This window comes from Protopterus annectens, chromosome 4.part0, assembly GCF_019279795.1.
Source record: "Protopterus annectens isolate FY-2018-M chromosome 4.part0, PAN1.0, whole genome shotgun sequence".
In the NCBI taxonomy this organism is placed as follows: domain Eukaryota; kingdom Metazoa; phylum Chordata; order Ceratodontiformes; family Protopteridae; genus Protopterus; species Protopterus annectens.
The window spans coordinates 952895149-952919769 of NC_056733.1; the positions used below are offsets into that span (position 1 = coordinate 952895149).

Genomic DNA, 24621 nt, shown 5'->3' on the forward strand with positions numbered 1-24621 from the left:
CTGACGCAGAAATAAGTCTCTGGTATTCGGGCAGAGTGAGGGCTACCCCTGGCAGGAAAACCCAAGTGTGATGACCAAAGTACAGTTTTGTACCTACCATAAATGTAGATGTCCGAACTGGATAGCATCTGCAGTCATAACAACTGGGTTGTCCTGTCGTCAGGCAGCCCTTCAGTTCTGTTGGTCTTCGGGTATAAAGGCATCAGCCCTCAGTGTTTCTTGCCCCAGATGCCAGTAGCCCTCTTGTAGGCTAAAATTTTGGATAAATGCCAATGTTTCCAAAAGATAGTGGTAAACACAAAAATAAGCATGTATGTACATATATACAACAAATACACCATAAAGACTCCCCACCAGCTAGCTATTAGGAGGGTAAACACCCTAGGAGTACCACAGAGGGAAGGAGGGAGGGTAATCCTGACTGCAGATGCTATCCAGTTCGGACATCTACATTTATGGTAGGTACAAAACTGTACTATGTCCTTCATGGATGCATCTGCAGTCATAACAACTGGGTAGAATACCATAGCCAACTAGGGAGGAGGAAGAAACTAGATTATGGTGTGTTTAGGATCCCTTGCAGTACAGCAGTGGCAAACCCTGCTCGGGATCTGGAATATAGAGGCAAATTATAATGCTTGGCAAATGTATGCACGGAGGTCCAAGTAGCCGCCTCAATAATGTCTTTGGTTGCCACTCCTCGTAAAAGGCTGTGGTAGTGGCTGTTGCCCTTGTAGAATGAGGTCTTATGTTCTGTGGAATTGGTTTTCCATGGAAGGAGTAACAGAATTGTATGCAATTTCCTATCCATTTGGAGATTGTCTGTTTGGAAATAGCTTTTCCTTCCCTTCCTGTTGCATAGGCTACAAAAGCTGATCAGTTTTTCTGCTACTTTTTGTTCTGTCCAGGTAGTAGCGTAGCTGTCTATGTACATCCAAGGTATGCAGTATTCTTTCCCTCTGTTTTGTGGGTTGGGAAAGAAGGTAGGTAGGTGGATTGCCTGGTTTAAAGACACTCTGGATACCACCTTAGGCATAAATGTAGGATTAGTCCTCATGGACACTATCAGGATGGAAGATTAGGAAGGGTTGTACTGCCATTAGGGCCTGGAGTTCAGAAACCCTCCTGGCTGAGGTTATTGCCAGTAGGAAGGCGGTTTTCCACGATAGATGCTGTAGGTCTGCTGTTGCTGCTGGCTCAAAGGGTGATAGTGTCAACTTTTCTAGCACAAAGTTCAAGTCCCAAGCTGGTAATGGTGGTTTCCTTGGAGGTTTTACATTCTTGATTCCTCTGAGGAACTGTCTGAGTAATGGGTGTGAAAAACAGGTGGATCAAAGCTGTATTCTGCTGATATAGCTGATGCATGTATCTTGATGGAGGAGTAGGACAGGCCTGAATGTAGAAGTTCTGCCAGATACTCCAGAATGTTAGGCATATCTATGTTTGACACATCTTTTCCTCTTTCAGTACTCCAAATGACAAACCTTTTCCATTTTCCTGCATAGTTCCTTCTTGTTGAAGGTCTGCGGGCTTCAAGAATAATGTCTTTAACTCTTTGGGAAAGTTCTGGATTAGCTGCTGCTATGTGATGTTCCATGCAGTCAGTTGCAACGTTTTAGGTTTGGATGCATGATGCTGTAGTTGTTCTGAGTTACCATCAAAGGCATCAGGGTATTGGCCACATATTGTTCTGAGACATGCTCCTCAGCAGTGGGTACCAGTGTTGTCTTGGCCAGTTTGGAGCTATTAGGATTATCCTTGGACGTTCTTCCTTGATTTTTAGTAATACCTTGTGTATCAAGGGAAGAGGTGGGAATGCATATGCTGTTAGGCCTTTCCAGCTGAAGGAGAGAATCCACTTTCCATGCTAGTGGGTGGAATGTCCTTGTGCAGAACTTTTGAGCTGGTGATTGAGAGGGAAGCAAATAAATCTATCTGAGGCATTCCCCATTTCTTTGAGATGGTCTTGAAGATGTCCGGTGTAGCATCCATTCGTGGGCATCCGATGTGGTTCTGCTTAATATGTCTGCTAGAGTATTTTCTTTTCCGGTACAAATATTGCCTGTAACTGGATGTTGTAGCTGAGTGCCAGGTTCCACAGCTCCAAAGTCATTCTGCATAGGGGTATGAATGAGTGCCTCCCTGTTTGTTGATGTACCACATGACTGTGGTGTTGTCTGTCCTTATCAACTGGCCCTCTTTGAGAAATGGTCTGAAGTTTTGGATTGCCAGTTTTACTGCCAGCATTTCTTTTAGGTTGATGTGCAGGTGAAGTTGATCTCCACAATCCTTGCACGCATTTGTCCAGCATGTGGGCCCCATCCTAGGTCTGAAGCGTCTGTTGTGATGGTCTGGCTTGCTTGACATCTGCGAAAGGGTAGCCCTGGGTTTGACTGGCATGCTTGAGCCCACCATAGGAACTCCTGTTTTAAGCATGGAATTAGTGGAATTTCTGTTTCTAGGCTGTGCCTGTGTTGGGACCATAAATTCTTTAGGTACCACTGTAGTTTTCTCATATGTAGTCTGGCAAGTGGAACCAAGATTATGCATGATGCCATGAAGCCCAAGGCCTGCAGTACTTTTCTTGCTGTTAACTTGTTCTGTTTTGTTAGTGCCAAGAAGTAAAGAGGAGTTCTCTTTGTTTTTCTGCACTTAGTAAAGCTATTTGTTTTACTGTGTTCAATTCTGTACCCAAGAATGTCTTTGTCTGGGATGGGATCAGCCTTGATTTCTGTAAATTGACTGTGTATCCCAGTGCTTGTAGCAAGTAAATGACCCTTTGTAAATCTGTTGTCAGCTTGCTTTTGTTGTCCCCTTGTAGCAGGCAGTCGTCCAGGTATGGGTAAATTTGAATTCCCTGTAGTCTGCAGTGGGCGATTACTGATGCCAGGCATTTTGTGAATACTCTGGGCAGTAGATAAGCCAAAGGGCAATGCTGAGAATTGATAATGCTCTGATCCTGCAAGAAATCTGAGGTATCTTCTGCAGATTGGTCGAATGGGGGCGTGCAGGTATGCCTCCTTGAGATCTAGAGTTACCAGCCAACACTCCTTGCCCAGCATGGGAAGAAGTTGCTGTAGGGTCAGCATTTTGAATTTTGGGACAATGATGTATGTATTTAAGGTGGACAGGTCGAGAATAGGTCTCCAACTTTTTTCCTTTCTTGGAACTAGGAATAGTCTTGAGTAGAATCCCTTTCCTTGTTCTGTTGTTGGCACTCTTTCCACAGCTCTCATGTTTGCTAACTGCATTATCTGTTGTAGAGCCTCTGTTTTTTGATTTGGAGGTAGATTTGGCATTCCTCTTTTGACTGGTAAAGTGTGGAAGTGGAACCGGTAACCTTGAGCTATGGTTTGTAAAATCCACTTGTCTTTTGTGATATAGTGCCAGTTCTTTGAAAATAAGGTTAATTTGCCACCTAATGGAGCTGCTATTTGTTCCCTAGGGCGGATGGGATTTAGAGTTAAGTCACTGTGGCTGTGTTGTTGTAGTGGCAGTGGTTGTGTCTGTGCCTCTGTTGTTACCTTGCTCTGTAGGCACCTCCTCTGGATTGGTTTCTGCCTCTGGGCGTCTATTCCTGCCCCTTTGGGATCTTGTGGAGTCAGGAAAGGACCAATTTTGGCAGGCCAGTTCCTGCTAAACCTTGGGGTTGGACCTGCAAGAAATCTTTAACCGTTTGAACAGATTTTGCCTTTTCTTCCATTTTCTTCATTACCTGCTGGGCAGGTGTACCAAACAAGCTGGTCTTATCCATAGGAGCATCTAATAACTTAGCTTTAACATGATCCGGTAAAGCTTGTTCCTTTAGCCATGCATGCCTTCTTATCACTGTGCCAGTCATGGCTGATCTAAATGAAGCCTCCAGTGCATCATAGCCACATTTTAAGGAATGGTTACTAACCTGTTGTATGTTATTTACCATTTCTAATACATATTTCTTATCAACTGATTCATCAGAGGATAGCTTTTTTGTTAACTGATCAAGCATAAACTCTTGGTATTGTATCATGTGAAACTGACAGTTTAATGCTCTAGCTGACAGAGTAGCTGAAGTGTAAACCTTTTTGCCCCATCTGTCTAGAGACCTGGCTTCGCTTTCAGAAGGAATAGGGTTTTTAGCTGTGGTCGGCTACTGCCTTGGGACCCTGGGATATAGTTCGGGTCTGCAAGTGGGGCCTTGTAAAGGTGGTGATGAGTGTCTGGTACCCTGTAAAATCTGTCTGGTTTGGCAGGGGCTGGAGGTAAAGAATCTGGTGCAGAGCAGACATCATTGAAGGCATCATCCACTACAGAGAGCACAAGAGGTATAGCTAAGGGCCTGTGTTGTGGAAGGTGCAGAAAGGTTCTCAGTCTTTTCTGGAGTCTGAGAAATCCTGCTGCTGCCATTGGAACTGCTCGCATGGCATGTAAGGTTTCCCCAAAGGAAAATTCTTCTGGTGGGGAGGCAGCTGGAATGGATTCTTCAGCATCTGAGTCTTCAAAATTGGAGAAAGGAGCCTCTGGCTGGTCTGTTATGTCTGATTCATCAGCAGAATCATCAGAGGACACAGGCTCGGGGGGCTCTGTCCTAGGTCTCTTCTCTGGGGCTGAGAGGCCCTGTCTGGGTGAGATTGAGATCCCCTAATTAATGAAATTAAATCTTCTGCCAGAGTAAGCATTTGTGCACTAGAAGAGGGCCGGGTTGTAGGGGGTTTAGCAGACACTGTTCTAGTAGTTTTGGCTGCTTTGGCCCTGGCAAAGGCCTTAATGGACATGGCTGCTGGAGGCCTAGCAGCACCACGTGCTGGGGTAGACACATCCAAGGGAATGGTGTCTGATAAGTCAGTGGCAACCACCGTAGTGGATAAAATTTCTGAGGCCGATTCAAGAGAAGTAGCAGGGGCCTCAGTGGTAGTGATAGATTCTGCTGTATTTTGATCAGCTTGCCGAAACCGAGACACTATGGTTTGCTTAACCATGGTTTTATCTTTTTTTAGCAGTTTGGGTAGTCGGAGGATCCGACTGCATAATATACGCAAAATCAGAACCGAAAAACTGTTCAGCAAACTCCGACCGGCGTCGGTTGAAAGAAGCACAGGCCGAACAGGCTGCTACGGTCGTGGGCTGGGCCTAAACAAGGCAGACAGTAAGAGTGGAAATCCTTATGAGGTATTTGTTTCCCACAGGTTAAACAATTATTAACTTTTTCTGACATCGGCTGAGGCAAGAAAGAGTCCCCAACGGGTACTTAGCTTTAGAAGTCTTAAGTAGTATTCGGTAGAAGTAATCTCTGGATCCGACCGACCGGCACTTGCGAACAGCTTCTGCTTGCCACGCGGCAAGAAAGACTGAGGAAAATGGCGCCGGCTGATGCCTTTATACCGAAGACCAACAGAGATGACGTCGGGTGAAGTGCGACATCAGCGAAGCGGACCCGACTTTGGAATCCGGCCGACTGAAGGGCTGCCTGACGACAGGACAACCCAGTTGTTATGACTGCAGATGCATCCATGAAGGACATCAGTGAAACAAAGAACATCAGTGGTATAAAATTGATCAGTTAATGCCATCTTCAGGTCATTACTCAAATTACCAAGTCTGATCTTCCTCAGGTGGACACAACCTGCTCAGACAGCCTGTGGCTCCGAGCTAAAGGAGAAAACAGCAAGGGGGAACATGACTAAATAGGTCATGTAGTTACTCCAACTCCAGGGTAAAAGAGACAAGGGGTAAGGAGACATTATCATGGCTGATTTAGTCAAGCATCTAAAATCATGTCAAGTTACCTACACAAGTGTACTACGTTCAGCATAGTCAATATTGCAGTACTAAGTCAAGGAAAGACTACCAAAGCTTTTTTTTTTTTTTTTTTTTTTTTTTTTTTTTAAAAGGGCACCAAGCTCTGTAAAATGACAGAGGCAAACCTTGCTATAGCTCTGGGTATGGCACCAAAGTGGCAGTGCTTGGTGAAGGTGTACAAAGAAAATAGAAGTTATGTTCTTACCATAACGTTCCATGTTAGCTGTCTTCTTCTCGCCTTCTTTCTTGCTGGATGGGTTCGGAGCCAACCTCGGCTCCGACTCGGCCACTCTAAAAGCTCGAGAGTTGGTTCCACCGGCTCGAGGCTGCCCCTATATCCCACAATGCTAGGCATGAATTACCTCAGATCTCGTTTGTGAGCTAGGCCCAGCTAATAATACAACCAGGAAAAACTGGAAAAGAGTCCACCTCTATAAACAAAGGGAAAGAGAAAGGGTGACCTAAGCCTGATCTAGGAAAATATGCACAGCAGAGCATATACCTATCGCAAAGAGGTGGTAGAAAGAGAGGTCACAATCAAACTCCTCTAGGTCTGTCCAGGCCAGGGGGAAGGAGGGTGGAGCAGAAAGAAGGCGAAGAAGACAACTAACATGGAACGTTATGGTAAGAACATAACTTCTATATGTTAAGTTGTCTATCTCGCCTTCATTCTTGCTGGATGGGACCGTCCTAGCACCTTGTCCCGGTGGCCTAACGGAACAGACTCTTGAGAACAGTGGAACCAAAGTTAGCTCTATGCCTAGAAGCTAAATCCAACTTATAATGAGAAATGAAAGTGTGAGGAGTAGCCCAAGTAGCCGCTGCACAAATGGTGTCAATAGGCAGTCTGTCTTGGAAGGCTATAGAAGTAGCCAAAGCTCTGGTGGAATGGGCTTTAGGTTTGTTAGGCAGCTTTTGGTGTCTAATCTCATAAACAAGGGAAATCAGAGATGTTAGCCATCTAGATAATGATACCTTTGAAACTGAAAGTCCCTTTCTGCCTTCTGCATAAGAGACAAACAGCTGGTCAGATTTTCTGAATTGTTTGGTTCTATCCAAATAGTACTTTACCTGACGATGAACATCTAGCCAATGCAATTTTTGTTCAGACCTATTAGAATATTCTGGAAAAAACACAGGGAGGTCAATGCTTTGATTTAGGTTAGACGCCGAGGCTATCTTAGGTAAAAAGGATGGGTTGGTTCGTAAAGATACCCTGTCCTTATGGAACAACAGATAAGGAGGTAGACAGCTGAGTGCATGAAGTTCTGAAACTCTTCTAGCTGAAGTAATAGCTACCAGAAAGAGAGTCTTCCATGATAGCAATTTTAAAGAACAGGAGGCTGCAGGTTCGAAAGGGGGAAGAATCAAACAACTAAGAACTAAATTTAGGTCCCAAGGAGGAGGAGGATTTCTTATAGGAGGTCTGAGTAGAAAACTCCTTTCAAAAGGCTTTGCAAAGCTTGTGGGACATTATGGCAGACTCTGAAATGCCCACATGAAAGTTAGAAATAGCTGCCAATTGAACTTTAAGAGTAGAAGGAGATGAACCTGCATGGAAGAGTTCAGCTAGAAAATCAAGGACCATTTGGATGGAAGCAGTGAAAGGATCTATGTCCCTTCCTTGAGCCCAATAGGCGAAACATTTCCACTTACTCAAATAAATCTTTCGAGTGGAAGATTTATGGGAAGCTATCAAAATATCTCGAACAGAGTGAGATATTTGAGGAAGCCTGGCTAAGGTTGGAATTGGAGGAACCAAGCAGTGAGGTTCAGAGAGGGAAGGGAGCGATGAAACTGACCCGACTGATGGATCAAAAGATCTGGAACTAGGTCCAGATGCCAAGGTCGCTCCAACAGAAAATGATGTAGAAAGGGGAACCAAACCTGTCGAGGCCAGTAAAGAGCAATGAGGATCAACGAGGCCTTCTGAGCGATAGCTTTCTGTATCACTTGAGAGATTAGTGGGAGGGGAGGAAATGCATACATTAGTCCCCGGGGCCAAACTTGGACTAGAGCGTGTCTGCTGGGCTGGCCTGGTAAAGGGAATAGGGTGAAAATCTCTGCACTTGCTGTTTTGGGGGAGTAGCAAAAAGGTCGCAGCAAGGCTGACCCCACTTGAGAAAAATTTCTCTCACAACAGTGTCTTTCAGAGACCACTCGTGAGGCATGAGGATAGCTCTGCTCAACTTGTCCGCGATTTGATTGGACTTCCCAGGGATGTGCGTTGCTATCAGAAACCGCTGAGAAGAAATCCCATTGCCACAGTCTGAGTGCTTCTCGACACAGGGGGTAGGACCTGGTTCCACCTTGTTTGTTGATATACCACACTACAGACATATTGTCCGTCTGGATTGCTATCGTTCCCAAGGGAAGAGAGTCTTGAAGGGCTTGCAACGCTAAAAGCACTGCTCTCATCTCTAGAACATTTATGTGCAAGTGGCATTCGTCTGGTTGCCATGTGCCCTGGACAGTTCTGCCCTGATAATGCCCCCCCACCCGATCAGGGAGGCGTCCGTTGTCAGAGTAGCAACCGGAGGGGAAGGAACAAAGGGTCTTCCCAATAAGAGCGGAGGGGAAGACATCCACCACAGAAGATGATTTCTGCATGTTTGCGTAATCATAATGTTGTGGGACATCGGAAGTTGCTGGTATGACCATTGCATGAAGAGCATCCATTGAAGGATTCTCATGTGGAACCTGGCTAATGGAAGCAGAGGTATGGCAGCCGCCATAATCCCCAACACTTTCAGAACTAACCTGGCTTTGATTCTGTTGCTGCTGAAGAGGAGCGAGACCAGTTTGTGTATGTCTGTTATTCTCTGATCTGTTAGTCTCGCAGACATGTTGACTGTATCTAGATTTGCGCCTATGAAGGTAATAGTACGACAAGGCGAAAAAACAGACTTTTCGCAATTTATTGAAATGCCTAAATTTTGACAAATGCGAAAGGTGTAGTCCCTGGCCATTAGAAGAAGATGCTTGGTGGGAGCTGTGAGGAGCCAGTCGTCCAAATATGGAAACACCTGGAATCCTTGACGTCTCAGGTGAGAAGCTACCACTGCCATGCATTTGGTAAACACCCGGGGGGCAGTGGTGAGACCAAAGGGCAGGGCCCTGAATTGAAAATGACTGGTTCCCAGCCTGAAGCGGAGGAATCTTCTGGAGCGTCTGTTCATTTTTATGTGATAGTACGCATCATGAAGGTCTATAGAGCACATCCAGTTTCCCTTTCCCAATAGGGAAGGATGGACTGCAGCGTGACCATCCGAAATCTTGTTTTCTTGACTGACTTGTTCAAGATACTGAGATCCAAAATTGGTCTCCAGTCCCCTGTTTTCTTTGGAACTAAAAAGAACCTGGAGTAGATTCCGGATCCTTGCTGGTCTGCTGGAATTGGCTGAATTGCTCTTTTTGCAAGCAGCTTTGAAATTTCCAAAGCTGCAAGATCCCTTTGAGCGGGTGGAACATCTGGAAGGGATTTTTTTGATTGGATTGGAATGCGAACGAAGGGAATGGAATAGCCTTCGGAAATGATGGACTGTACCCACTTCTCTTGAGTCAGGGATAGGCAGGCTTCTGGGTACATTGACAATCTTCCCCCGACTGCCTCCGAAGGTGGACAGTCGGGCAACACCTCAGGGATGCTGAAAGGGCTTATCGGAAAAGGTTTCTCGATTGCCCTGGTTTTGCGGACCCCCTCTGCCTCTGGGCGGCGTCTACCATTATTGTTCCCTCCTCTGCCTCTGGATGGGAACCGACTCTGTGCATCAGGCAAATTCCCCTGTGATTGTTTGCGGAACCACATTTTTCCACTTTTCTGGCCTTTGGGGTAAGGTCTAGAAGGAGTAGAAAAACGGACTCCGACGGCAGAGAGAGTTTTGCCATCCGTCTCGCACCTAGTCAAGGTTTCTTTCACTTGAGGACCAAAGAGATGATCCATCAAACGGGGAATTAGTGAAAGACATTTTAAAGGGGTCCGCAAAATTGCATAGACGCATCCAGGCATGCCGGCGTAAGGCAACACCTGTCCCTGCGGCTCTACTCGCTCCATCAGCCGCATATGAGAGGAGGCGCATGGAGGAGTTAGCTATCGAATTCAGGGTAGTCAGCTGGGTGTTCATTTTGTCCTGAAAATCTGCAGCTGAAGGATCCTTCAACATCTCACTCGCTTCCTTGATCAAGTCTCTCTGGAGACGGGTGAAATGGCATAGGTAGTTCAGTGAACGCACTGCAAAGGTCGCTGACGAAAACATCCGCTTCCCATACCTGTCCATAGACCTAGATTCTTTGTTAGGGGGATGAACAGGCACTGAAGGATCAGCTAGTTCCTTCTTGGTGGCAGCAGCTACCACCATAGCATCCACAGAAACACCTTTGGTTAGAAATTGTTTGTCAGTTGGTGCTGTTATAAATTTAGAAGGTCTCCTGGGGGTAGGATCCACTGAGTCAGGAGCCATCCAGGCTTTCTTTGCCACCACCTGCATGAGGGGATCAAAGGGGGGGGGGGGACACCCAGGAGGTGGAAGGGCGAGAGCCAAACGCCTCAAGATACACAGATTCATCCTCCGAAGGGTTAAGGGCTGGCCAATTTCCCCTCTGTTTCAGGATCTCTAGAATGTCTGCAAAGGAGACATCTTCAGAAGGGGAATGGGGGGAACCCTCGGAATCCTCTAAATCTGTCAGAGGTGACAGACTCAGGTGAGTTTATGTGCTTCCTCTTACACTTTCTCTTCCTAGGGGGCTCCCCTGCCAATTCAGGGGAGGCCTCGGAAGATGATGAGAACCCCACAGGGGATTCTTGAGGAGCTGGCTCTCTGCGGTCTGGGATGAGGGAGTGAGTCGACATAACCAGAGGCACCGAAGAGGGAGGGGCGGACGGAGCAGACTGTGGAGTCGAACAAGGTTCCAACACACTCCGCATGACCTCACGCACCCCTGTCTGGCAGAGCCAGAGGTCCCCGCCCGAAGCTGAGAACCTCCCTCGGCACCGACAGAGATGGCTCCGAGGCGATGTCGGAGCCGAACTCACCAGCCAAGCACCGAGAGGAGAGGGGACGGACAAGGGTCGATGCCACTCATCCCTCGAGCCGACAAGGAAGTCGCGCCGAGATTCTTCAAAAGAAGAAATCGGAGCATGACGGAGCCGAAGACAAATGTATCGGCTCTGACGCTACCACAGTCTCGGTTCCGAGCGCCCGCCCGAGCTCAAAGGAGTCGGAGGAGGAATATTTATAGGAATAAGTTGAGGCATCAACTGATGAGTCGGGCTCTGAAGCATTTGGACCAGTGCCTCGGACTTTAAAAGTTGACTCACTACCCTCTGGAGGTCATGATCCGAGCCTCGATGACCTGGAGGAGTGAGATCTGTGGCTCCGTTCAGACAGCAAGGGAGACGCTGGAGCCGAATGAACAGAGCCAAGGGATGGTGACCTCGACCTCTTTCTAGATGTCGGCTCCGATGGTCTGATCGGAGCCGACCAGGAATCTCTAATGCCTCGGCCCGGCCGAGCAGGGAACCACAGACACTGTAGTCAAAGACTCATCGGCTCCAGCCGGAGCTGATGTAGCAGCAGGCTTCGAAGCCTTAGGCCTCGACTCAGAAGCTGGAGCCGAGGTCTTAGAAGCCTTGGAAGGTTTTCCCGAGGTAGCAGATAGGGAACCTTCAGGCTTAAGCAAACCCCTTAACATGAGTTTGTTTTTTCTTTCCTGCAGGACTCTAGGGCTGAAGCCATGGCATACAGCACAAGAGTCCTGCAGGTGTAAAGGTCCCAGGCAGTACACACAAGAAGTGTGACCGTCTGTCAGAGACATTTTCTGACAGCATGAGTCACACTTCTTGAAGCCTGAGACCTTTGAATCCTTGGACATTTTCAAGGAACCGAAGTGTAACCACACACACACAGATTACACTGTCAGAAAAATCTAAGTAAGATTACTTTAAAACAAAACTTCTGAAAAGTAAGTTAAGGATATAAAACTCCTATCAAAAACACATACACACACTGAGGGAAGGAAGGGCCCGAAGGCCTAAGGAAAGAACTTATTAGTTCTTGAAAAAAGGGGCTGGATAAGATGGTAGAAGGGATAAATATCCACTACACTAAAGGTAACAAAAGTGGATAAACTAAGCTAGAGTAAGTTTAAAGGTTATTAGACTAATCTAATTTAAACTAACCTGGAGCCGGTAGAAAACACCTCGATCGCTGTAGCGGCAAACGAGATCTGAGGTAATTCACGCCTAGCATTGTGGGATATAGGGGCAGCCTCGAGCGGTGGAACCAACTCGAGCTTTTAGAGTGGCCGAGTCGGAGCCGAGGTCGGCTCCGAACCCATCCAGCAAGAATGAAGGCGAGATAAACAACTTAACATGTACAGTTTTGTATGGACCATAAATGTAGATGTTCGAGTGCTAATACAGCTGCAGTCATAACAGATGGGTTATCCTGCTGTCAGGCAGGTCCTCGGTCGGCCAAATTACAAAGTCTAGGTCCGGCGTCGGTTGTCGTCGCTTCTTCCCTGACATCAGTGCGACAGGGGAATAAAAGAACCAGCCGACGCCATTTTCTTCAGTTTTTCTTGCCCCAAATGTCAGGTGCCCCCAGTAGGAAGGCAATACATAAATTAGTGTAATAAAGCAATGCCATATAAACAAAATACAGTAGTGCAAGCAAATACATCATGAATGAATACCCCAATCTGGTTGCATGAGGATATGTCAGCCAATAGGCCTGTCCCAAGAGGGGAAGGAGGGAGGGAAACCTGGACTGCAGCTGTATTAGCACTCGAACATCTACATTTATGGTAGGTACAAAACTGTACTATGTTCATCGTGCATACAGCTGCAGTCATAACACATGGGTAGAATCCCAAAGCTAAGAAAGGGGTGGTAGGCACTAGGTGGAACTAGGAGGAGCCAGAATGCCCTGCAAGACTGCAGTGGCAAAGCCCGCTCTAGATTTGGAGTATAGTGGAAGGTGGTAGTGCTTGGAGAAGGTATGCACAGAACTCCAAGTGGCTGCTTCTAAAATATCTTTGGTAGGAACTCCTCTGAGAAAGGCTGCAGAGGTAGCAGTGGCCCTTGTGGAGTGAGATCTGATGCCTGTAGGTACAGTTTTGCCATGAAAAGAATAGCAAAAGCGTATGCAGTGGGCTATCCATTTTGAGATTGTCTGTTTGGAAATTGGCTTTCCTTGAGTTCCTATAGCATAGGACACAAAGAGCTGTTCTGATTTTCTGAAAGGCTTTGTTCTGTCCAAATAATAACGCAGTTGTCTGTGGATGTCCAAGGAATGTAGTAATCTCTCCCCTTTGTTTTGAGGATTTAAGTGTATGGCCTGATTCAAAGCTACCCTGGATACCACTTCTGGCATAAAGGACGGGTTGGTTCGTAAGGAAACTCTGTCCTGATGGAAGATGATAAAAGGCTGCACAGCCATGAAAGCGTGTAGTTCTGAAACTCTACGAGCTGAGGTAATAGCCAGAAGGAAAGCTGTTTTCCAGGACAAATATTCCAAATCTGATGAGGCAGCTGGCTCAAAAGGAGGCAAGGTCAGTTTTTCCAGAAAAAATTGAGATCCCAAGCAGGTATTGGTCGTTTCCTTGGGGGTTTTAGATTCTTAGCCCCTCTGAGGAACTGTCTTAAGAGGGGGTGAGAGAATAAGGGTGGATCAGTGTTGTAATTCTGCAGAAATGGCTGAGGCATGGATTTTGATGGAGGAGAATGAAAGTCCACTGCTTAGCAGCTCAGCTAGATACTGTAATATTTGAGGTAAATTCAGTTTTCCAGGATCCTGACCCTTTTTCTCATTCCAGACACAAAACCGTTTCCATTTTGCAGCTAGATTGAGTTTTTTTAGCTGACTGAAGAGCCTTGAAGCTGTGCTGAGTCAGGAGAAGAGGCATTAGAGGCAGGGTCCATGGTAGGGAATGAGTCAGGCTCCTCAGGAGTGGGTACCAGTGTTGTCTTGGCCAGTCTGGAGCAATGAGAATCATCTTTGGTCTGTCTGCTCCGGTTTTCAATAGAACTCTGGGCAGCAGAGGAAGAGATGGGAAGGCATAAACTGTCATTGATGTCCAACTGAAAGAGAGCGTCCACTCTCCAGGCCTTTGGATGGAAAATCCTTGAGCAAAATTTTGTCAATTGGTGATTTTTGTGGAAGGCAAAGAGATCTATGTCTGGCCTTCCCCATGCTTGGATTATCTCTGTAAAAACTTGAGGATGCAACTTCCATTCGTGCGGATCCGTCATATTTCTGCTTAGGTTGTCTGCCAGCGTTTTTTCCTTGCCTGGCAAGTACTGTGCTTGTAGTTCGAATTGCAAGTCCATGGCCATGTTCCAAAGTGACATGGCCAGTCTGCATAGGGGGTATGAATGTGTTCCTCCCTGTTTGTTTATGTACCACATAACTGTGGTGTTGTCCGTTCTTATTAATAGTTGACCTGGTTGCAGAAGGTCTTTGAAAGCTATAATAGCATTTATTACTGCTAGCATTTCCTTTTGATTGATGTGAAGGTGCTTTTCTTTTTGGGACCATTTGCCCTGAATGCACCGATCTGTCATGTGCGCCCCCCAGGCACAGTCCGAGGCATCTGTTGTGATGACTTGATTTGCTTGAGGCTTGCTGAATGGGAGACCTGTGTTCGTTTGGCATGCTTGAGCTCACCACAGAAATTCCTTTTGAAGACATGGAATTAGTGGTATTATTGTTTCCAAACTGTGGCTGTGTTGAGACAATAGGTTTTTCAGGTACCATTGAAGTTTCCTCATATGCAGCTTTGCACATGGGATTAGTAAGATGCAAGATGCCATGAATCCCAGAGCCTGCAAGATTTTCCTTGCAGTCAGCCTGGTGCAATTTGCTAGTGCTCTGAAGTATTGAGTTAGTTGCCCCTGCTTCTCTGGCGTGAGGTAGGCCATCTGGGTGTTTGTGTCCAAGTTGGCACCCAGGAAAATTATTTTCCGCGAGGGTATTGGCTTTGATTTCTTTTTGTTGACTGTGTATCCCAGAGAGTTCAACAACGTTATTACATAAGCCAGATGTTTCAGAAGAATGTGCTTGCTGTCCGCTTGGATCAGGCAGTCGTCCAAATAGGGGTATATTTGTATCCCTTGAAGTCTGCAGTAGGCAATTACTGATGCCAGGCATTTCGTGAATACTCTGGGCGCAGTAGATAAGCCAAAGGGCAATGCAGAGAATTGATAATGGGTTGAACCTGCAAGAAATCTGAGGTATCTTCTGCAATTTTGTCGGATTGGGACATGCAGGTATGCCTCCTTGAGGTCCAATGTTACCAGCCAAGACTCCTTGCCCAGCATGGGAAGAAGCTGCTGTAGAGTGAGCATCTTGAATTTTGGTACGAGTAGAAATGTGTTTAGGATGGATAGGTCCAAAATAGGTCTCTAATCTTTTCCCTTCCTTGGTACCAGGAATAGTCTGGAATAAAAACCTTGACCTTGTTCGTGCGTAAGTACCTGTTGAATAGCTTTCATGTCTATGAGATCTGTAATTTGCCTTTGTGCCTCTGCCCTTCGACTGTGTGGCAGGTTTGGCATGCCTCATTTTTGGAAGGGTGTGAAAATGGAATCTGTAGCCTCCGTTTATAATGTCCAGGATCCATTTGTCTTTTGTGACAATATGCCAATTTTTTGAAAATAATGCCAGTATTCCGCCTAAGGGTGCTGCTATTTGAGTCGTGCTTGGCATGGAAAGGGGAAAGTCATTGGGCTTGCTTTCTGAATGGTTGTGAGTTATCCTCACCACCTCGTTGTGTAGGAGCTTGCCATTGTCTGCCTCTAAACGATCCTTGGGATTGTCCTCTGCCCCTCGGGCGCCTGTATCTACCTCTTTGGGGTCTGTCCGTGGCTGGAAAGGAACAATTTTTGGAAGGCCAATTTCTACTGAAACGCGGGGGTTGTACCTGTAGAAAATCTTTCAGTTTGCATTGATTTAGCCTTTTCCTCCATTTTCCTTAATACCTCCTCAGCATTAGCACTAAATACATCCTTTTGTAGAGGGGCATTAGTAATTTAGCTTTGACATGATCTGGCAAGGTTTGTTCCTTGAGCCAGGCATGTCTACGTATGACTGATCCTGTAACAGCAGCTCTACATGAGGCCTCTAGAGCATCAAAACCATATTTGTAAGGTATGTTTACCTACTTGTTCTGCACTATGCATCAAATCCTGCAACTCCTTCAAGTCTGGTTGTTCAGGTTGTGACATTTTACTTGTCAATTGTGATGACAAAAACTGTTGGTATTTTAGCATATGGAACTGACAGTTTAATGCCCTCATGGTTAAGGTAGTCAAGGTATATACCTTTTTTCCCCACCTTTCTAAGGATCTGGAATCTCTCTCGGAAGGTAATGGATTTTTAGCAGTGGAGGCCTTAATTCCCTTGGGGCCCTGTGAGATGGTTTCTGGGTCAGCAGCATGGCTTTTGTATAGAAATTGGTGAGAGTCAGGAACCCTGTAGTACCCGTCAAGCTTGACAGGGGCTGGAGGTAGAGAATCCGGGTTAAGGCAGGCCTCAGAGTACACATCTAGTATGTACAAGACAGGAGGTATAGCCAGAGGCCTGTGCTGAGGTAGCAAGAGAAATTCCCTAAGCCTTTTCTTGGAATCTGAATAATCTTGGCCTTCCCAGTGGAAGTGTTCCCTTAAGGTATTCAAAGTTTCCCCAAATGAGTAAAACTCTGGGGGGGGATACAGAGGGAATGGACTCCTCTGCATCAAAGTCTTCAAAAGGGGAGTAAGAATGTTCCTGATCATCAGAGTGCTCTGAAATAATGGAGCCCTGATCAGAGGAGGGGGATTCTTCCTCCACTCTGGTCCTTTTGTCCGGGGGGGGGGGGTTGAGAACCCCTGATAAGAGTAATTAAATCCTCAGCCATTTTAAGCATCTATTTTTTAGGCATGGGGCCTGGAGATGGGCCCTGTGTAGCTTCTCTTAGAATGCATGGCTGCTTTAGACTTAGTGAAAGCCTTGATGGAAGAAGAAGAGGAAGGTCTGAAGACACCTTGAGAGGAGGTAGACTTATCCACATTTTGAGATTCACCACCAAGAGTGGCTTCGGTATCTGTAGTCGGGGTGTGGGCCGAGGAGCCTGCGACCTCAGGCACAGGAGACACCGCCAATGAAGTGTCGTCGGTAGTCAGGGGCTGCGTAGGCGCCTCGCTGAGAACCGGACCACGTGTAGTCGGCTCTGGCGTGGTGTCGGTAGAGGCCGCGGACCTCATGTGTCGGTCCTTATCTTTACATTTTTTAGACAAAACTGGAGTCGGAGTATCCGACGACATAATCTAGTTAAAAATAATGCTGGGCGAACTCCGCCCGACGCTTAATGGTGCGTTTGTTGAATGTAGCACAAAAGCGACAGACCGAGACGTTGTGGTCTGGGCCTAAACAAGGAATACAGAGGGAATGGAAATCCTTATGCGGTATTTGCTTCCCACATGAAATACAATTATTAACTTTGTCTGACGTCGGTCTGAGGCAAGAAAAGTTTCCCCAATGGGGTACTTAGCTTTCAAGAAGACTTTGGTTTCAAAATTTTCGTAATTTCAGGAGCTGGCCGACTGGCACTTGCGAACTGCTTCTGCTTCGGGCACCGCGCGGCAAGAAAGACTGAAGAAAATGGCATTGGCTGGTTCTTTTATACCCCTGTCGCACTGACGTCAGGAAAGAAGTGACGACAACCGACGCCGGACCTAGACTTTGGAATTTGGCCGACCGAGGACCCGCCTGACGGCAGGAGAACCCATCTGTTATGACTGCAGCTGTATGCACGATGAACATCCAAGTGGTGGCTGCTTTAAGATGGCCTGTGTAGGCATCCCTTTCAAAATGCTGTGGTGGTACTATTATCTACAGCGACCTATGGACTCTGCAGGGAATATCCAAGTAAAACAGTTGGCAATCCACTTTGAAATGATCTGCTTTTCCACTGGTCTTCTCAATTTACCTTCTGCAAAAGCCAAACACCCGATCAGATAAGCTGAGAATTCTGTGCAAGTAGAATATTTTCATATAAGGATGGGATTAGACCTGACTGCTTGCCTGGGGGTACAGCTAGGACTGCAGGGTCCAAGGGTGGTTTCACAGGAAATTTGTGGCCATCAGGCACCTTGGAGAAATGGTCAGGTCTCTTAGGAGCAGGTGGTTGAGAAGCTGGATTTTTAGATGTTGAAGCAAATGTGTCTAAATATGCAGGAATAACTGAGGGGATGGGAAGATGGTGAGGGAGACTCAACGTGCAGCAGCTCAAGGTATCTTTTTTGAATTTGAGTCATTTGGGAAGTATCCCATTTGAAATATTCTCCCACTTTAGTTATGGTCTCCCCAAAAGTGATGCCCTCAGGAATAGAGTCCCCTTCTATGGATTCCTCATCCGGGGAATAGTATTCTAGAAAAGAGGCCATCTGTGCTGAGTAGGAAATAGACTAATCAGATGACGAAGAGAAAATTTCTTCCTCTTCATGGGAAGTCGGAGGAAGAATAGAAGTAGCTGAGGCAAGCCTTGGGCTTAGCAGTGGGATAGTGGAGGGAGATGAGGCCAAGGGCTTAAGAGCCATGAAGGCCTGCATCAGGGACTGAGTAAAAGATTGCCAGCAGGAAGCCCCTCAGCAGAAGGTGTTAAATATTAAAAAAAAAAAAAAAAGTTAAGGACTAGACTTGGGAAAGGGAGACTGCCTAGGTTTAGGGACCTGAACTAAAGGAGAGGTCTCGGATTTCTGGCATCCAAGATGGGCGTCCGATGGATCCTGGTTCTCCTCGACTTCGGTGGAAACAGACATCCGAGTTACCTCCATGGACATGCCGGCCAGTACTTCAGAAACAGGTGCCTCAAGGGGAGCCAACGAAATAAGACAGCTCTAGCAAATGTCCCTCAACCCCTATATCGGTGGCTGGCAGGGCATCCGACAGAGGCAGAGGAAGCAGGCTGTGAAACCTTGACCTTTTTCCAAGGTAGTTCCACCTGGGTGGCCGACTGCGGATCTATCCTAAGTGCAAATTTTTTTTTTTTTTTTTTTTTTTTTTAGTCTCTGGTTTTCCAAGTAAAGATTAAGGGCAGCCAGATGGCTTCCAAGTGTCTTAGGGACGAAGAATTGGCAAATGGCGCAGGTGGTATATGGTCGTGTTCCCAGCCTAAACAAAAAACGTAATAGTCATGGGAGTCTATGTGGAATTTGACGTACGCATCAGCATTTACCCATCTTAGCGGACATCAGTTAGAAAGGAACAAGCAAACCTAGCTCAAGCAGTACTGACAAAATTCCCAAACAGGGTACTTGGCTTTAAAGGTCTTGATAAAGAACAGCTGTAATTGATTTGATGTTCAACTGCAGCAGAAAAGTTCTGAGGTCTGTGCACGCAGACTTCACATTTAAGGCTCCTGTTTTATGGCCCTGCGTGTGACGTCCCACGCACCAACATCCACCAGGCTTAAGCTTTTGTATAGGAGCAAACGTTCAGGTCGCCTGAGATGGAAAATCCCACACTATGTATACTGCAACATGTGAATACGAGGACATCAACTGTAGCTTACTTGTGCAATTTTATCAATAGGACCATTAGAATCCAAGAAGACATGTACCCCCTCAAACTCCCGTACAGTTATAGTCTGTCTGCTTTGTAGGTTTATGAGGTGCTGTAGGAGGCCTTCCACTGGACAGAATCTTGGTCCACTCCCACGAAAGTAGTCCTGGTGCTGCGTGTGACTTGCAACTTCTGAATATTGAAAATGAGACCTACCTCCTGAAAGCAATCTAAGGTGATTTGCAAGGACAACAGCCATTCTGTTGGTGACATTATCTAGATCAGGCAAGCATCCAAGTAAAAGTAAATACGGACCCTCTTGGTTCTGCAAAAGGCAATGACAGACATTTGGTGCAGGTTAGAAGTAAAATGGCAAGGCACAAAATTACTAGTGCAGTCCCCTTGCCTGAAATCAGAAATCACCTGTGTTCCTACAGAATATGAACATTAAGGTAGGCATCCTTTAAATCCAGGGTCACCATCCCAGCCCCAGACCCAGATAACACCAGGAACAACATTTTTAATACGTCAATCCATTTTTTTACTACCAATAATGAGCATCAAGGTTCCTTATGTTCTGGGGACTAGGAAGTGCGAGAAGAATCCTGCCTCAAGTGGAGAAACTGGTTGGATAGTGTCCTGATGCATCAAATCTTCTCAGAGAGGTGGAATCACTTCTCTTTGCTGTTTTGGAGGAGCGGGAAAGTTGGGGGGTGAAGGGAAATGCCCTAACTGATGACCTGCAGTAACCATTTGTTTTGGGTGACCTGTTGACAATGTCTGAAGAGTCTCTCACAGCAAAGAAGGGTGGGATGGGGAGGAGAGGTGTTGACTATAGTCACAGCTGCTTCCTGGGAGGGGCTGGGTCCTTTGATAGCCACCCCCCCACCCCCCGCCGGTCTGACACACTAGTAATTTTGCCATTCTGATACCTGGGGCCAAGACTTACATGGACAGTTTCGGCTGTATCTAGGGATAAGGGAAAAGTAGAAATCTTTCACAGACCACTTTTCCTTTTTGTCTAGTCTTTCAAACACATTCTCTGGCAGGGGTCCATAGAAATGTTCCCTGTCTGCTGCTGCATCTACATCTGTTTTAACATTGTAAGTGGAGTGGGGGAGGGGGGTAAGTGGAGTGGGGGAGGGGGGTAAGTGGAGTGGGGGAGGGGGGTAAGTGGAGTGGGAGGTAAGTGGAGTGGGAGGTAAGTGGAGTGGGAGGTAAGTGGAGTGGGAGGTAAGTGGAGTGGGTCTCAACAAAGCTAACAGGCAATTACTCCCACATATTTACCAAGGGAATATCACACCTTCAGTCACCATGGCCTGCTTACAGACTTCAGACTAAGCTAAAGGTCTGGTGTCAGCACGCGAGGACTGGGCTGAGGTTACGGCAGCCTCTGGTGCAGATGTGCAAGAGGAATCTGGCATAACAGATGTTAGACTAGGGGGGGGGTTGCACTCCCCACCAGAGTTACAGATCCCTAGATGGGGGGGGGGGGTTTGGACAAACTTTTTCACCCCTCCTGCACATCCTTCAGGCATTTGCCTTTTCGATTTTTTTGGATGACCAGCAACGAACCAGCTGACAGTACAGGGTGCAAAGTCCTAGCCCTACCTAAATCTAAATGCAGACGAGAGTGATGCAGCTCTATGTTTAACAGTTTTCCTGTTTAACCTAGCAGAATAGAAACAGTTGGGCATCCCATGCAGAAGCCCTAAGGAGTGGGTGTCTTTGTGGTGGTTCAGTGTCACCACATGAAAAGCAGTTACTAACCATTAAGCATTAAAATATGTCAAAAAGCTATTTAGATGAACACATGGGAGATCCCCAACAGGATACTTAACTAAGCATTCTGGTAGTTCAAGCCTTCTTATGGACTGGTGATGCTCACAAACATGGTCACTGCAAAAAAAACAAAAACCTGAAGAAGGTGGTGGTCAAACTAACACGGACATCCTGACAGATGGTGAAAGGCATCCGCCAGCTGGAATATAATGAAAGACTCTGGTATTCAGGCCAGCAGCGGGCTTCTCCACGGCAGGAAGTTCCAATACTGCAACACTAAGACGGAGCGCGGTCATTGAATCTCACTTACAAATGTTCTCCAGGACAGCTGACAGACAAAACTAGTGTCAGAGCCATGGACAAACTAAACGCCAAGAAATGCATAATAGCATCCTTTGGGAAGTCATCCACCCCTGGTAACGATCATACTGAGAACACACCCCTTGGAGGTGACCCAGTAGTTAGGGACTTCACCCCTGGTAACGATCATACTGAGAACACACCCCTTGGAGGTGACCCAGTAGTTAGGAACTTCACCCCTGGTAACGATCATACTGACAACGCACCCCTTGGAGGTGACCCAGTAGTTAGGGACTTCACCCCTGGTAACGATCATACTGACAACACACCCCTTGGAGGTGACCCAGTAGTTAGGGACTTCACCCCTGGTAACGATCATACTGACAACGCACCCCTTGGAGGTGACCCAGTAGTTAGGGACTTCACCCCTGGTAACGATCATACTGACAACACACCCCTTGGAGGTGACCCAGTAGTTAGGGACTTCACCCCTGGTAACGATCATACTGACAACACACCCCTTGGAGGTGACCCAGTAGTTAGGGACTTCACCCCTGGTAACGATCATACTGACAACACACCCCTTGGAGGTGACCCAGTAGTTAGGGACTTCACCCCTGGTAACGATCATACTGACAACGCACCCCTTGGAGGTGACCCAGTAGTTAGGGACTTAGGAACACACACAGATAGTAATATAGCCTTTGATCATCATGTGTCCATAGTGGTGAGGAAATCATTCTATGCTGCGCAACTTGTAAACAAAGGTATGGCATCCAAGTCCAAGGGAAGGCATCATTCCACTGTATTCAGCATTCATCAGACCTAGCAAGTACAATGCCCCCTTCGGTATGTACCTAACCGGGCATATCCAACAACTGGAACATCCACAGAGGTTCCTCACTAAAAGAATACAGGATGCAAGTAATGTGTCCTATGCAGACCACCTCAAGGCCCTCTCTCTGTATTCTGTCTCCAACAGGCTTTTGAGGGAAGATCTATGCCTGGCACACAGGGCATTGTCAGACCCTACTCTGATGGACCTCCTGCACATCCACAAAACCAACAGTACCAGAATTACCCATTCTAAACACTTGAACCTTGCCTGTGATATAACTAGGACCTGCTGGAGAGATGGGTATCCCAGAGACTACCCTGTCTATGAAACCGTCTCCCCCATTCCATGTGAAGCAAAGCTCCTCCCTAATCCAATTCAAGTGCAATTTGGACAACTGGATGGGAAAGCAGAAATTCATCCCTGGTTTGGCACCTGTCTCTGATGCAAACAGGTAACCCTGTAAATGGTTCATCTCCCAGGCCCATGCTTACACTTATCAAGGGTATAAGAACTTGTTAGATTTGGGATGCATGGCTAGGCTTAAAAAGGCCCTTGTGGTCATTAGCCTAGTAAACACCTATGAACCTATGATGAACATGGCAATGTTCATTAGCCTAGTAAACACCTATGAACATGTAAATGTTCATTAGCCTAGTAAACACCTATGAACCTATGATGAACATGTCAATGTTCTTTAAAAAAAATATATGCATAAAACATTTATACACTATACCTAAACATTACAAACTAAATGTGTACATTACTTTTACATTTATTGTAAAACAGAGAACTAAAACCATCTCTCAAAACCAAAAATGGCAGGTCTAACACTTCTTGATACAAGTACCTTGTGCTAAAAGCAGTGCCACCATTTCTTCATGCCCTTCTCTTGCAGCTTCCATTAGTGGAGTATATCCTTCATCGTTCACTTCCTCCAGATTTGCTCCCCTTTCTATAAGTAAAGCTGCCAACTCCACATGACCACCACAAGCTGCCAATGTCAATGGCGACTCAAATGAGTCGGCTGGCATATTTACTTGAGCACCACTGTCCAACAACAATCGAGCTACTTCTACATGGCCATCCTATAAGGAAAAGTAAAAATCAAACATTAAACTGATATGCAGAACAAAATCACTATTACTTGAAGTACAGCTTCAACCACTTAACATGAAACATGCAACACAAATGATTTACTCAGCCAGTGCAGCTGGCAGTTTACCTCAGATAAAAATACCATAACACACTGCATTATAGGGGTTCATGAACACAAAACGATAGAGATACCCACCAAAAAACTGAAAAACTCAATAGCATGCCTTTAAACACTGCCATGTTAAACTGTTACAGCCATCTACATGGGGACAGAGTATTAAAGGCATGGCTGCACCTCAAACAGTTTGAGTTCAAGTAGTAACTATAAATGCGGGAAGAGTTGGCAGCAAAGAGGGAGAGGCAGAAACCAGCCTGCTTATTCTGGGGGTGGGAAGCAGGGATTTATGGTTTTCATCTTAAAGCTGCTACCAAACAATGGAGGATAACCTAAAATAGACATGAACAGAACATGGGCTTGGACCTAACCAAGCCAGTGATGGCAACCCACTAATGCTTGCCTAGAAGCATGCGCATTTAAAGGAGATGAACTTAAGGTTCCTGCTGCAACATGTGCTCACACTAGCCACCAGGACGGGGTTAGAATTTTTTAGCAATGTCCTGATGGCTGCCTGAACAGGGTCTTCAGTGGTCAGTGCTCTCAGATTCATACTGTTACTAAACTAACAACCAGGGCGCCTATCTAAGATTAGCCAAGTTTTTTCAAAATAATGTCTTGTATTGCAAGGGGACACTGAGGGCCAAGTACTAAGCTACTTGTCCAATAAGAGACATAGGTGGCCAGGCTCAGTGTAAACTTCTTAGTCCCCTTCCACTGGTCTAGGTTGTGCTCGACAGAAAAAGTGCAAATAGTTTCTCTCTGCAAGAAACAGACGGGCTAACACTGGCTGATGTTAGGGACCAAAACAAACTCGGATCATTACTGTCATCATTTTCACACAGACTACTAAACAAAAACTCCATATTCATCTGTAACGTTTATTCACAAGCAGGAGTGGCTTATAGAGCAAGTTCATTACCCTTTAAGCAGTAAATGTTGTGGCTTTGTATAGCTTCCCAAGTAAACTAAGACAGGACAGAAGCCTCCAAAACAGGTATTTCTCTTGCCAAAAAAAAGATGAGCATTAAAATCATATGGCAGTATGTTATGTAGAAAAGATTAGACAGCATACCTGCTGTAGTAACAGAACCAATGGAAACGATGGATTAAAATGCTACTTGCGCACTTCCTTACAAAGGTATTTCTGTAAGCAAGTAGCTTGCATACAC

At 46.2% G+C, this 24621-nt stretch overlaps 1 protein-coding gene across 1 annotated transcript in view; it reads right to left on the reverse strand.

Annotated features, from left to right (window-relative positions):
- LOC122799695 (ankyrin repeat and KH domain-containing protein 1-like) overlaps positions 1-24621 on the reverse strand; it is a gene marked incomplete in the record, with an annotated part of 3928199 nt that overhangs the window by 2986988 nt on the left and 916590 nt on the right. Inside the window, 1 exon segment of the mRNA XM_044068930.1 lies at positions 23087-23324. Coding sequence (XP_043924865.1) covers positions 23087-23324 — 238 coding nt within the window.